General features: G+C 30.4%; 2 protein-coding genes across 2 annotated transcripts; both read left to right on the forward strand.

Annotated features, from left to right (window-relative positions):
• The first annotated feature begins 339 nt into the window (after window positions 1-339).
• Window positions 340-2,762, forward strand: LOC108460112 (uncharacterized). Its single transcript, XM_017759481.2, has 3 exons — window positions 340-671; window positions 763-828; window positions 2,108-2,762. Exons 1-3 carry the CDS (start codon window positions 498-500, stop codon window positions 2,540-2,542), a joined length of 675 nt encoding a protein of 224 aa, XP_017614970.1. The 5' UTR covers window positions 340-497; the 3' UTR covers window positions 2,543-2,762.
• A 6,068-nt stretch (window positions 2,763-8,830) lies between these two features.
• LOC108457659 (lecithin-cholesterol acyltransferase-like 4) lies at window positions 8,831-14,018 on the forward strand. The gene is made up of 11 exons (XM_017756721.2): window positions 8,831-9,302; window positions 9,582-9,673; window positions 10,294-10,412; window positions 10,519-10,654; window positions 10,778-10,829; window positions 11,069-11,169; window positions 12,039-12,221; window positions 12,317-12,474; window positions 12,566-12,620; window positions 12,700-12,753; window positions 13,410-14,018. Exons 1-11 carry the CDS (start codon window positions 9,062-9,064, stop codon window positions 13,833-13,835), a joined length of 1,617 nt encoding a protein of 538 aa, XP_017612210.1. The 5' UTR covers window positions 8,831-9,061; the 3' UTR covers window positions 13,836-14,018.
• The last annotated feature ends 172 nt before the right edge of the window (window positions 14,019-14,190 follow it).

Consider the following 14,190-nt stretch of genomic DNA (forward strand, 5'->3'; position numbering starts at 1 on the left):
ACTAAATCTTTTACTTTATAATATCACGTCTAAATTTGATATTTTATCTTCTTAAAAGCATTCTTGACAGTAATGGTAAAAACACTTTCAAACTTTTCAAAAACATTTTTTAAATCTCTTTTCCACGTCACTTTTCAACTTTAATGACAAATTAACCCTAAATGACCAAAACATAAATTTATTAATAGCTTAGGACCTTTGGTGGAATTTAACCTTTTTTTAAACAAAAAGAAAGTGTAGAAAGAGTCAAAACAGAAGACTAATAATATCATGTGTTTTCATTAGTTGCTTTTTCAAAAATCTTATATATATATATATTGCATTTCGTAGCAAGTAGGCTAAGGTAGACCAAGCAAACTCCCCATGACTCAATTGAATTCTTCCTTCTTCTTTTTTGCTTTTCTATTCTAACCCCTCGACTACGCCATTTCAAGATATAAACAACAAAGAGAGTTTAAAAAAAAAAAAAATCACCCAACAACAAAAAAAAAAAAAGTATGTCTTGCTTTGTACCTTTCAATAACAGAAATATAGATATATCCATTTTTGCATTTAAGCCAACAGTTGTTCTTGTTGATGAACTCATTGAATCATTGAAACGATTCAGTGTTTGTACTGAAAATCTGGGTTGTATTCAAAGTTCTATTTTCAAGAGCATCCATGGCAATCTGGTAAGCTTTTTTATGTTTATTCTCTGATGCCCTTTTTGTTTTTTGTTTTTTATTTTTGCTTGATTTTCATTTTTTTTATTGGTATTTTCAGATCATATGGTATGGAGGATGGATGAAGAAATCTACTGAAAACAAAGAAGTTTTGATTAAAACACTTGTAAGATGAATTCCTCCTGCAACTGCTGTATTTTTGCTCTTCTTTTTGCAGTATTGATTGCATGGGGAAGAACGTTTCATTAAGTTTTGGGCCGCTTTAGGGGTTTAATAAGAATTTCCGAAAATTGTGAGCGGTTTAGTTAAAATTTTATAAATTTCAAGGGGAATATCGAGAACTTTTGAAAATTTTAGGGCATAATAAAAATTATTCAAAATTTGGGGTGCCAGGGCCCCTCCGGCTCCAATGACATTCCACCCCTGTCCACATGGTTGGGGTTGATTTTGAGTTCGGTTCATTTCGGTTTGGTGTAATTTCGGGTTCATGTCTTTGGAATTTGGGTCACTTTTTTTTTTCAAGACTTGGGCTTATTTTAGGTTTGGATTATTTTGAATTAATGTTATTTAGGGTTATTTATTTGTATCATTTCAAGTTTGAATTAATTTCAATTTTGGTTAAACTTCAAGTTAAAGTAAATAATATAAATTCAAATTTGGCTTTGACGGGTTTGAGGTTATTAACTTTTTTGTTCAAATTGGATTGGGTTGATTTCAGCTGATTAAGTTTTATTTTTCGGTTTGAGTCAAAATAGATAATCGAAGACTTGTCCGAAAATCAAGAGGGTTTGAATAAAAATATATACTCAAAAAATGGGTTTGGACAAAAAAATAAGGGCCTTACCTCAGGTAAAACTTTTTTGGCTCGAGCTCGGCCTAAATTTGCAAAAAGAAAAAAAATTATTGTTTTCCTACTGTTATCTTACTGTTTTCCTATTGTTTTGCTGCAATTTCACTATTATGTTGTTACTATTTTGTTGTTATTGTTTAGATATTGTATAACTCTTATTTTATTGTTAATTTTGCTACTATTTTAAAAGCATTTGCTTGTTAAGTTTGCACTATGTTAGTGTTATTTAAGTATAAAGATTTTTAAAAAAAAATTATTTTCAAATTGTAAGGTTAATGTTTTTAGTGTTTTGATATATTATATTTTTTAAAAAAATTATATAAAAAATCTTAGTATGGGCGAACTGGGCCAAACTTCGGTTTTATTATTTTTTATCCGAGTTGAACTTTGGTAAAGTTTTAGACTCATTTTTCAAGCTAATTTGAATCCAGGCCTATCAAACGAGTCTAAATTTTTTGTTAAAACCCGACTCAACTCAACCCATGAATAAGCCTAATAAATAGATAGATAAAATGATAAGTCAAAATCAAATATATTCATATCAAACATATACTTATATCGAGCACTCACTCGAAATCTCTATTTCTTTTTTCAGCTATCAATGTTAACAAGTATGTCAAGCATGGCTATTTTAACTCAACATAGCTTCTTCGATTCATATGCCGGTGAATCAAAAGATGGGTCAAATGCAGCCAAGTTCTCCAATGGAGACATAATCTCCTTGAACCTCATTTCGTCGCCGTGTTTCAGTGAACTACAAGATGTAACCTACGCGAACTTGGCCTTATTCAGGTCACGCTTCTCGAAGATGGATGGTGCGACAACGGGCGTTTGCTTGAAATGCCAAACCATGCCGATGGTAGCTTGCCTTTACGTATGGAAATCTCTCCTCCATTGCTATTCGTGGATCCTTACCTCCGATTTCCGGAAAAAGGAGCTGCCGTACCTTGATCGGTTTTCGCCGAGCGTGAAGTACGACATCTTCTGGGTTGTTTATGTACAAGAAAGTGGCGGAGAAATCAAGAATTAAAGAACATATAATGTGAGATTAAAAGAAAATGTTTTCTTTGACAATTTTGTATAGAGTTTAGATTGGGTTCGAACTAGGTTTATGTATGAAGATTAATACACTTTATACTTATCCAAGTCTGGTAGGTCGAAATACGAGCCTGAAATTTTATTCATGTTTGTTCATATTTGTGAATGGTTAACTCAAATATGTTTTAAATCCAGCTATATTATTGTTTATATATTTTTAAAATATACTATTTTAATAATTTTTCATTTATTAAAATTTTAAGGGTAATTTATTTAGTTGGGCACTTAATTTTTTGGGCGTTTTCATTTTGGTCATCTCAATTAAAAAACTTACAATTTGGTCACTGTCGTTAAAGAAATTTTTTTTTTAATCACCCAAATGTTAAATCTCTAACTACAATTGACTATACGCTCCAGATCATCATGTTTGACCATTTTTTTACCCTCATCACTGTTAATCATATTCTTCCCCTCCATGCCACCCTTTACTTCCACCATTCTTCTTCTTCCCACACCATTTTGCTTCTATCAATTCTCCTCCATAGAAATCTGATTGAAACGTTCTGCTACTACATAATTGATGGAGGAGAACTAATGGAAGCAGAATGGTGCAATGGTTGGAAGCAAGGACCAAAGGAAGAGAAGAATGGTGGAAGTAGGGGTGGCATGGCGACGAAAAAGATGATGAATAGCAGTGAGGGTAAAAAAGATGGTAAAAAATGATAATGTGGTATGCACAATTAACCGCCGTTAGAGATTTAATATTTGAGGGACTAAAATGAAAAATTTCTCTAACGATGGTGACCAAATTGCAAGTATTTTTATTTAGGCGACCAAAATAAAAGAGCCCGAAAAGTTGGGTGACCAACTAGGTAGTTCACCCAAAATTTTAAATATGACTTAATGTTTACATTACAATATTATCTATTATTATAGATTTAATTTTTATATATTATAAATTACAAAATGCATAAAATATAACAAACTTAAAAAAGGGGCAAGGTTCAGTTCGACCCTTGAATATATAAACTCGAACTTGATCTATATTTTAAATTAGTCCCTTCTTTTTGCTACAATTCATTTTTCGTACCTAATATTTTTTTTCCTAAACCTTCTTGAAATTTAGAAAAAAATTTCAAGCTTAGATGAATAGCTCGACTTTTGGACAAATATTAAGAGAGTACATATATGCAGATATAAGTTTGAAATTTTTAGTGAAACTGAGATTTAACATGAAATCTGCAGCATGTTTGACATATTTTATGCATGTCGGAATTGAATTATAAATTTTTGAAGGGTTAAAATATAATTTTATTATATATTTATTTATGATTTATTATTTTTGAAAAGGACTAAACATGAAATTTTTTTTTGTTTTAAGAGGTTAAAATGTAATTTTACCATATATAAATTTATAATTCTAAGGGGTTAAAATGATTTTTTTTCCATTTTTGAAGGGCAAAGGACCCTACTTACCTCTTTGCATTTGCCCTTGCAGAACTTAAATGATATGAACTTGAAAAACTTAATTGGCAAATTTGAATGACATAAATCTAAAATGAACAAACTCGAAATAACCGTCAACTCAAAATTAACTTAAATTCAAAATTATTCTAAAATTTTAAATTTTAAAATGAGATCCAGCACAACAAAACAATCCATCGAAATTAGTGAATTATAAGAGGAAGGTAAAGCCTTAACAATAATGCGATTAGTACGATTCAAACTCAAGCCACACTTGGAACGATGAAAATCCTAACCATCTGACCAACACGCGGCATTCATTATTAATTTCTTTTTGCTAAAGAAAGAGTGGGGTCTAAACTATTACTTTTAAGAAACAAAATTATTATCGGAAGAAAATCTTATTTCTAATTTCTTTCTTTCTTTTTCAGTAAAATTAAATTTATCGAAAATTTTTAATTTTATATGGTTTAAATGGATTATTCCTTGTACTTTAACAAAATTTGAGATTTAGTCCTTATACTTTAAAAGTTAAAATAAATTGTTTTACTTATTCCATTTAAAATCCTAGTTCAATAATCGATATTGTTAGTGTTTTCTATCAAAATTTAATCAACGTGTCAAGCTAAAGAATTTTGACCAAAAATACTAGTGATGTCAAATATGGAACTAGAATTTTGGAATTAACAAAAAAGACGACTTAATTTTCAAAATTTTGTATAAATAGGGACTAAATTCTAAATTTGACCAAAGTATAAGGACTGGTGGCATATTTTAACCTTATATATTATTTAATTATTTGGTTGATAACTTCACTTTGGGTTTTGTTACTTTTGTCTTCTTTTTTGACGAGGACGTGTTTGAAAAGTATGACCAATCAATTAAACTTAATTGTATTCGTACGTAGCTGCTACATGTGCTATAAATAATTTAAATAGAAGCAATGATGAATTAAAATTTAGTCTCTGAATTTTATAATTTTTTCATTTTGGTCCTCAAACTTTTTTGGTCCTTATTAGTATCCGAACTTGGCAAATTTCTCCAATTTGATCCCTGAATTTAGATTCCATTAAGATATTATAAAGTGACACTATGATACTGCGTCACGACGTCACCTGAAATTTTTTAAAATATTATATAAAATCTAATAAAAATAAAAATTTTCGAGTGATGAAGTGGTACAATCTCAGAGTGTCACATAATCATGACTTAATGCAATTCAAGTCTAGTGACCAAATCGGGACATGTTTGCCAAGGTCCGGAACTAATATGGACAAAGATGGAAAAATTGTCAATTTTTTGACTGAAATGTTTACTACCATATATATATATATATATATATATACATTTTTGTGCATATTTTATTATGATTTAAGTCACATCATGTGTAAGTGTTATATATATATATATATATATATATGTATATCTAAATTTATGATTTAAGTCAATATATTATTTTGATTATCGGTTCGATCATGTTTTATGTGGTTAATTCTAATAAGAGTTATATGGAGGTGTCACTTGTAAATTTTAAAAAGAATATGGGATTAATTCCACTTTGGGTCCTCAAATTATGTTTTAGATTCTTTAATTGGCTCCTAAATTTTAAAATATTCTATTTGAGTCATCAAAGTATTAGTATCATATAAATCAAATCCTACCATTAGTCTAGATGTTAAATGCCAACTTAAATCTGACATGGAGCATATTTCAAACACATAGATCCAACTGTAAATTGGTGCATATCTATTATATGGATAGTAGGAGAGCCCTTTTTTTACAAGACAAAATTGAATTATAAATTTTTGGAGGTCAAAATGAAAATTTACCATTATATTAACTTATATCTTTACATTTTAGAGGGACTAAACTACAAAATTTGTTGGGAGGGGGGATCCTTACTTGCCCCTCGACACCACCCCTAATGGATAGTTTGAATTTGACATATTAAAGAAAATAACTCTCCTAAATTTTATCGGTATTTTTTTTTCTTTAACGTATCAAATTAAAATTATTCTTGATGTAAGTATATACGCTTTTATAATTTGATTCACGTGTTTTAAATATAATTCATGTCATATTCAAATGGAACTTAATGCCTAAATTTGTGAAAAGTCCTTATTGATACAATACTGATATTCTAAAATTCAATTAGAACACTTTGATGTTTAGGGGCCAATTTAAATTCTCAACAATGGTTGGGGACTTTTGATAAATTAGCCCTGAATATTTAGATAAACTTAAAAGAAAAGATAATTGTTCAAAATAAAACAAAAGAAAAAGAATTCCTATATTTTGACTATTACTTTATTTTTTATCAAATATATATGGGTTAATATAACTTTTAGCTATTGAACTTGATAATTAGATTCATTTTGGTACTTAAACTTTGCAATTAGGTCCATTTTGGCTATTGAATTTGGATTTCATCAAGCTTAGCAGGGCCCAGTCCCATTAAAATGAAAAATTTTCTATTTAAACTTTTTAAAATTTTTAAAATTTAAAATTAATAAAAATAAAATTACACTTTGACCCCTAAAATGATAAAATTTAATTTAATCATTTAAAATTATAAAAATATAGGCTATTCAAATGGTGAAATTATATTTTATTATCGTAAAATTACAATTTAATTTCAGCTCCTCCCAAAAATTTTTGAATTTTGACCAAAATACTAGTGATGTCAAATATGGAACTAGAATTTTGGAATTAACAAAAAACGACTTAATTTTCAAAATTTTGTATAAATAGGGACTAAATTCTAAATTTGACCAAAGTATAAGGACTGGTGGCATATTTTAACCTTATATATTATTTAATTATTTGGTTGATAACTTCACTTTGGGTTTTGTTACTTTTGTCTTCTTTTTGACGAGGACGTGTTTGAAAAGTATGACCAATCAATTAAACTTAATTGTATTCGTACGTAGCTGCTACATGTGCTATAAATAATTTAAATAGAAGCAATGATGAATTAAAATTTAGTCTCTGAATTTTATAATTTTTTCATTTTGGTCCTCAAACTTTTTGGTCCTTATTAGTATCCGAACTTGGCAAATTTCTCCAATTTGATCCCTGAATTTAGATTCCATTAAGATATTATAAAGTGACACTATGATCTTTGCGTCACGACGTCACGAAATTTTTAAAATATTATATAAAATCTAATAAAAATAAAAATTTTCGAGTGATGAAGTGGTACAATCTCAGAGTGTCACATAATCATGACTTAATGCAATTCAAGTCTAGTGACCAAATCGGGACATGTTTGCCAAGGTCCGGAACTAATATGGACAAAGATGGAAAAAATTGTCAATTTTTTTGACTGAAATGTTTACTACCATATATATATATATATATATATATATACATTTTTGGTGCATATTTTATTATGATTTAAGTCACATCATGTGTAAGTGTTATATATATATATATATATATATATGTATATCTAAATTTATGATTTAAGTCAATATATTATTTTGATTATCAGTTCGATCATGTTTTATGTGGTTAATTCTAATAAGAGTTATATGGAGGTGTCACTTGTAAATTTTAAAAAAGAATATGGGATTAATTCCACTTTGGGTCCTCAAATTATGTTTTAGATTCTTTAATTGGCTCCTAAATTTTAAAATATTCTATTTGAGTCATCAAAGTATTAGTATCATATAAATCAAATCCTACCATTAGTCTAGATGTTAAATGCCAACTTAAATCTGACATGGAGCATATTTCAAACACATAGATCCAACTGTAAATTGGTGCATATCTATTATATGGATAGTAGGAGAGCCCTTTTTTTACAAGACAAAATTGAATTATAAATTTTTGGAGGTCAAAATGAAAATTTACCATTATATTAACTTATATCTTTACATTTTAGAGGACTAAACTACAAAATTTGTTGGGAGGGGATCCTTACTTGCCCCTCGACACCACCCCTAATGGATAGTTTGAATTTGACATATTAAAGAAAATAACTCTCCTAAATTTTATCGGTATTTTTTTTTTCTTTAACGTATCAAATTAAAATTATTCTTGATGTAAGTATATACGTTTTTATAATTTGATTCACGTGTTTTAAATATAATTCATGTCATATTCAAATGGAACTTAATGCCTAAATTTGTGAAAAGTCCTTATTGATACAATACTGATATTCTAAAATTCAATTAGAACACTTTGATGTTTAGGGCCAATTTAAATTCTCAACAATGGTTGGGGACTTTTGATAAATTAGCCCTGAATATTTAGATAAACTTAAAAGAAAAGATAATTGTTCAAAATAAAACAAAAGAAAAAAGAATTCCTATATTTTGACTATTACTTTATTTTTATCAAATATATATGGGTTAATATAACTTTTAGCTATTGAACTTGATAATTAGATTCATTTTGGTACTTAAACTTTGCAATTAGGTCCATTTTGGCTATTGAATTTGGATTTCATCAAGCTTAGCAGGGCCCAGTCCCATTAAAATGAAAAATTTTCTATTTAAACTTTTTAAAATTTTTAAAATTTAAAATTAATAAAAATAAAATTACACTTTGACCCCTAAAAATGATAAAAATTTAATTTAATCATTTAAAAATTATAAAAATATAGGCTATTCAAATGGTGAAATTATATTTTTATTATCGTAAAAATTACAATTTAATTTCAGCTCCTCCCAAAAAATTTTTTTGGCTTTGCCCTTGTTGTCAAGTTCAGGTACCGAAGTGACCAAAAAAGTATATATACCAAAGTAGACCTAATTGTCAAGTTGAGGGACTAAAAGTTGTATTAAACCAATATAAATGCTTTGCATTATCTTCCTTATTTAGGCTCTGTCAGTAAACTCGGTTGCTTGTTGTCTCCTCTGTCTTTCCTCCTCTTTAACTCTACGTGATAAACTCTTTCCCCTCCGAAATCTCAAACCCTAAAATAAAAAAAAATCTCAATTTCCCCATAGTAATTTCACATTTCTTAAATATTTAATCACATATTCTTTCCTTTTTTTATTTTATTTTTTTTTGGGAAATTGTAATTAGTTTTTGATTTGGGATGGCGATGTTGTTGGAAGATATTTTACAATCGGTGGAGATATGGTTGAAGCTGATAAAGAAACCCCAACCTTACGTCGACCCGAATTTGGACCCGGTTTTATTAGTTCCGGGTATCGCCGGCTCGATTTTGACTGCCGTGGATGATCAGAATGGTAAAGAAGAACGGGTATGGGTTCGGATTCTCGGTGCCAATTACAAGTTCCGGACCAAGCTCTGGTCTCGTTTTGATCCTTCTACTGGTAATTTAGTGTAATTTTTGAAACTTGAAAGTGTATATTATTATATATTTATATAATTGAGTATTTTGGGGAATTATAAGAAACTTGGGAATCTTAATTTGATAATCATTGGAATAAACTATTGCGTGTTGGGATCTGTTAGCTAATATTTAGTTGATTTTTGTTTAAAGAACTTTCCATTGAATTAAGTGTAATTTTCATTTTTAATGAGAGTAATTTTGTTTTGAAATTATGCGGAGTGATTATGTAATTGTTGATTTTTATTGGTTGTGAAAACAGGTAAAACTGAATCTTTGGATCCAAATACAACTATTAAAGTCCCTGGAGGAAGATATGGCCTGGGCGCCATTGATGTATTGGACCCTGATATGGTATGTTTCTATGTGTATAATTCTTTATGGTGAATTTATCCAGCAGGTCCCTCTATTATAAGGTTCGAATCAAATTAGTTTAGTCATATACTATTAAAAAGAATCAAGTAAAGGCCAAATTTTAACAAAGTTAACATTTCCTGTTAAATAGAGTCATAAATTTCAAGTGTTTTATGATTCTGCAGATAAAATATTTTGTTTTGAAGTTAAATTGTACATGAAAATAATAATTTTTATGTCATTTTTAGTTGGTAAATGTTAACTTTGTTCCAATTTGGTTTTATTTGATTCTTTTTAATAGTATAAGGATTAAAATAATTGATTCATTTAATAGTCGAGGGATTAATTTGATTTAGTGCCGCAAGTACTTTCACCTATTCTTTACTATCTTGGAATGCATGATTAAAGAAGTTTTATTTGGAAACTAACCTTAAGAAATCGATTTTTCCAGCCCTTAACTAATGTTAAGACTTCATAATGTATTTTTTCAGTGAAAATGAGACTTATTGATTCCAAAATGCTAAGATAACCCATATCTAACCCTTTAATTGTATGGAATTGGAACCTGATGATATGAACGATTGATGGGTTTTGATGAACTCTTTTTCTTTTGGTGCAAGATCGTGGGACGTGACTGTGTTTGTTATTTTCACGATATGATTGTTGAAATGCTCAAATGGGGTTTCCAAGAAGGGAAAACACTCTTTGGGTTTGGTTATGATTTTCGCCAAAGTAATAGGTAAAGATCATAACCATAGTGTTTTCAAATAATTCGTTAATCGTTTCTCTTTCTAAAGTAGTACGGTAGCTTCTCTTTGTATTCTTAGATTTGTTTTCTCTTTCAGGTTGCAAGAAACAATGGATCGGCTGGCAGAGAAATTAGAGTTGGTATATGAAGCTTCAGGAGGGAAGAAGATAAATGTTATAAGTCACTCGATGGGCGGCCTTTTGGTAAAATGTTTCATGGGCCTTCACAGCGATGTAAGGAATTCCTTTCTTCTTCTTTTTTTTCGTTTTCCTTGCTCTGCTTCTCCACTTTTCTTGTATCAATATAAGGTTTAGTATCGTATCTCTTTGTGATATACTGTTGCATTTCTTCTTCAGATTTTTCAGAAATACGTGAAGAATTGGATTGCAATTGCTGCACCATTCCGGGGTAAGTGGTCATTTGTAACTTGAGTAGAGTACAAGACATTTAATAGTTTCAATTCAAATCATCAATTGCCTCAATGGAAATTATACTATACCGAATTCCAAAACTGTATGCATGCTGTCGCTCAATTTCCACTAAAGAATCCAACAGTTTACGAAAAAAGAATGAGAGGATCTAGTAGTTAGTTCGGTTTAATTTTGATTCAAGTGCTTATCGAGATGTAATTTAAATATTTTCAACAGGTGCACCTGGATATATTGCTTCTACCTTTTTAAACGGGATGTCATTCGTTGATGGGTGGGAACAGAACTTTTTCATTTCGAAATGGAGCATGCATCAATTGGTATGTAATTATGTTGGGCAAACTACAGTGGCAGTTACCCAACTATTAGTTTCTTTTTTGGTCACCCAACTATAAAAAGTTACAAAATAGTTATCCAACAACTATTCGACTTTTTCCATTTTGGTCACCAACCATTAAATTACTAACGGAAAATTGGCAGCTTTAAAATTAGCAAAATAGCAACTTTAACCCTCAACATTTATACATTATGTCAAATTAGTTTTGATTCTAAAAAATTTAACCTTCAATATTCACACATTGTGTAATTTGGTCTTTTTTTTGTTGTTTTGCTTTTCTTTGTGACCCTTTACCTAAAAAGAAAAACTACAAAAAAAAGATAAAATTATACAATGTGTAAATACTGAGGGTTAAATATTTTAGAATCAAGATTAAATTGACACAATGTATAAATGCTGCGGATTAAAGTTGCTATTATGTCAATTTTAAAAGTTGTCACGTCATTTTTCCGTTAGCTATTTAATGGCTGGTCATCAAAAAGACAAAATTGAATTGTTGGGTGACCAAAAAAAGAACTTACCAATAGTGACTACCAGTGTAGTTTACCTAATTATGTTCTAATTACACTTCTGTTGTTTTCGGTGTAGATGCCCTTGAGGGCATTAACTTGCTATTGATATGTCCACCACTTACGAATTTTATATAGAAGCTTATTTCTGATTATATACGGTAGTGTTTGTTAAAATCTTAAATGAAGTTTAATCTGTAGTTCGATGTCTTAACTCATCCTACTCCATGTTGCCTTAATTAGATGGAAGAATTTTTTTTGCATTTTGGTGCACACAGCCCTTATTTGCATTTTTCCTTCATTTTTTTGAGCAAATTATTTATTCTTGCTCTGCATCATTCAGCTTATTGAGTGCCCATCGATATACGAGTTAATGGCTTGTCCACATTTCCATTGGCAACATATTCCACTTCTTGAGATATGGAGGGAGAAAGAAGGTTGTGATGGATATCCTCGAACTATTCTAGAATCTTATCGTCCGGGAAATTGCATTGATATTTTCAAGGAAGCTCTTTCTGGCAACACGGTAAGCTATGAACTTTGATTGTGCAGAAACGAAAAAATAAAAGATTCTCTTCAATTAAGGGTTCTAAGCAATTTGCTTGCTTTTTGTAATTTCAGGTCGATTATAACGGAGAGATGATTCCATTACCTTTTAATTTGGAAATCTTGAAATGGGTTAAAGAGACTCAAAAGGTGTTGTCTCACGCTAAGGTTCCTTCTGGAGTTAAATTCTACAATATATACGGGATCAATCTTGAGACACCACACAGTGTTTGGTGATCCCTCTTATTCGAATTTTCTTTTGAAATTGCTCGATGTTTATTTCTGTTTTCTGTTGCAAACTTTATTGATTTAACAATTTTGCAGCTACGGAAGTGAGGAGACACCGGTCACGAATATACAGGACTTACGGTTTTTTCAGGTGATTTTTGTTGTGCTGTAGTTCTAGAGACTACTTTTGTATTTACAGATTTGATTACTGAGTTTCTTCTCTTTATCAGCCCAAATATATATGCGTTGATGGTGATGGAACAGTCCCAGCTGAATCAGCCAAGGTTGGCCGACTCCCCTTCGTATATGTTTCTGTTATTTTATTATTTACCATAGTAATTGAAATACAAATGATGCCTATAATACCGGTAAAATTATCATGGAAGCCTTTGTATTAGGAGTTAGATTACATTTTGCCCTCTTTAGTAAAAAAAGAAAGAGAAAAAGGGTAAATCAATCCTTGAATGTTAGAACAAAAAATAAATTGGTCATTTTTGTTAAAATTTTATCCATTTCTACTGATAAAAATTGGCATGACTGATGAAATAATCGAACAGTTACACATGTTGTGTCTCGTGTACCTTATTTTGTTTTTAACAATAAAAATGGTGAAATTTTAATAGAAAGACTAGTTTGCTCTTTGATTTAATGTACGGGGATTAATTTGCCATTTTTTGAGTATAAGGGGCAAAGTGCAATCCAACTCTTAGTACAAGGGTATCCATGGTACTTTTACTCTATAACACCCCATTAACTTCTAAGAACTCATGGAGAACGGTTGACTTATGTGAAGTTATATTCAGAATTAGATGATGAAGCAATTATTAGTTCTTGTGATTATTGCATGTCGGATTATTCGTTTTGAATAGTAATCTCGTTCTGTATTGCATGAATGGAACAGCAGCATCTCTGACTCGATTTCTTTCTTGTTACTTTTCAGGCAGATGGACTCCATGCAGAAGCAAGGGTTGCAGTCCCCGGTGAGCACCGGGGAATTCTTTGTGAGCCTCACGTCTTCCGAATCCTCAAGCACTGGTTGAGGGCTGGTGAACCGGACCCTTTCTATAACCCAATAAACGATTATGTTATTTTACCGACAGCATTCGAGATGGAAAGTCACCACGAGAAAGGCTTACAAGTTACTTCACTCAAAGAGGAGTGGGAGATTGTCACCAAAGATCAAGACGATCTCGACGACACAGTTAGTAATAGAAAACCACTCGTCAGCTCAATTTCTGTTTCGCAAGGGGGAAGTAATAAACACTCCTTGAGGTCCGAAGCTCATGCAACCGTCATTGTTCATCCACAAAACGAGGGTAAGCAACATGTCGAGCTAAATGCCATAAGTGTGTCCGTTGATGCATAGAGATCGGACTCCATGAAAGCGAATTTCTCTGTAACTCTTGTATATATATTTAAGTGTTCATGACCTTGAACTATGAACATGGTGTGTCCTTCAATGGTGTAAAATTGTTTAAATGCGTTTGTAATTGTAAGTATCCATGTTATATAAAATAATTTGCTATGAAGCGTTTAATACATGGTAAAATTGCAGTTTGGCCACTAAAAAATGATAAAAGTTTGATTTATTCTTGTTAAAAACTATAAATATATAGGGTGAGCTATAGAATTAGCCATCTAACTATTAGTGTGTTTTTGTTTTGGTCACTAAACTATAAAGATTTTTAATTTCGTCACTAATGTTTTAGATCGTTTCTGTT

The sequence above is a fragment of the Gossypium arboreum genome, chromosome 6 (assembly GCF_025698485.1).
Source record: "Gossypium arboreum isolate Shixiya-1 chromosome 6, ASM2569848v2, whole genome shotgun sequence".
NCBI classification, from domain to species: Eukaryota; Viridiplantae; Streptophyta; class Magnoliopsida; order Malvales; family Malvaceae; genus Gossypium; species Gossypium arboreum.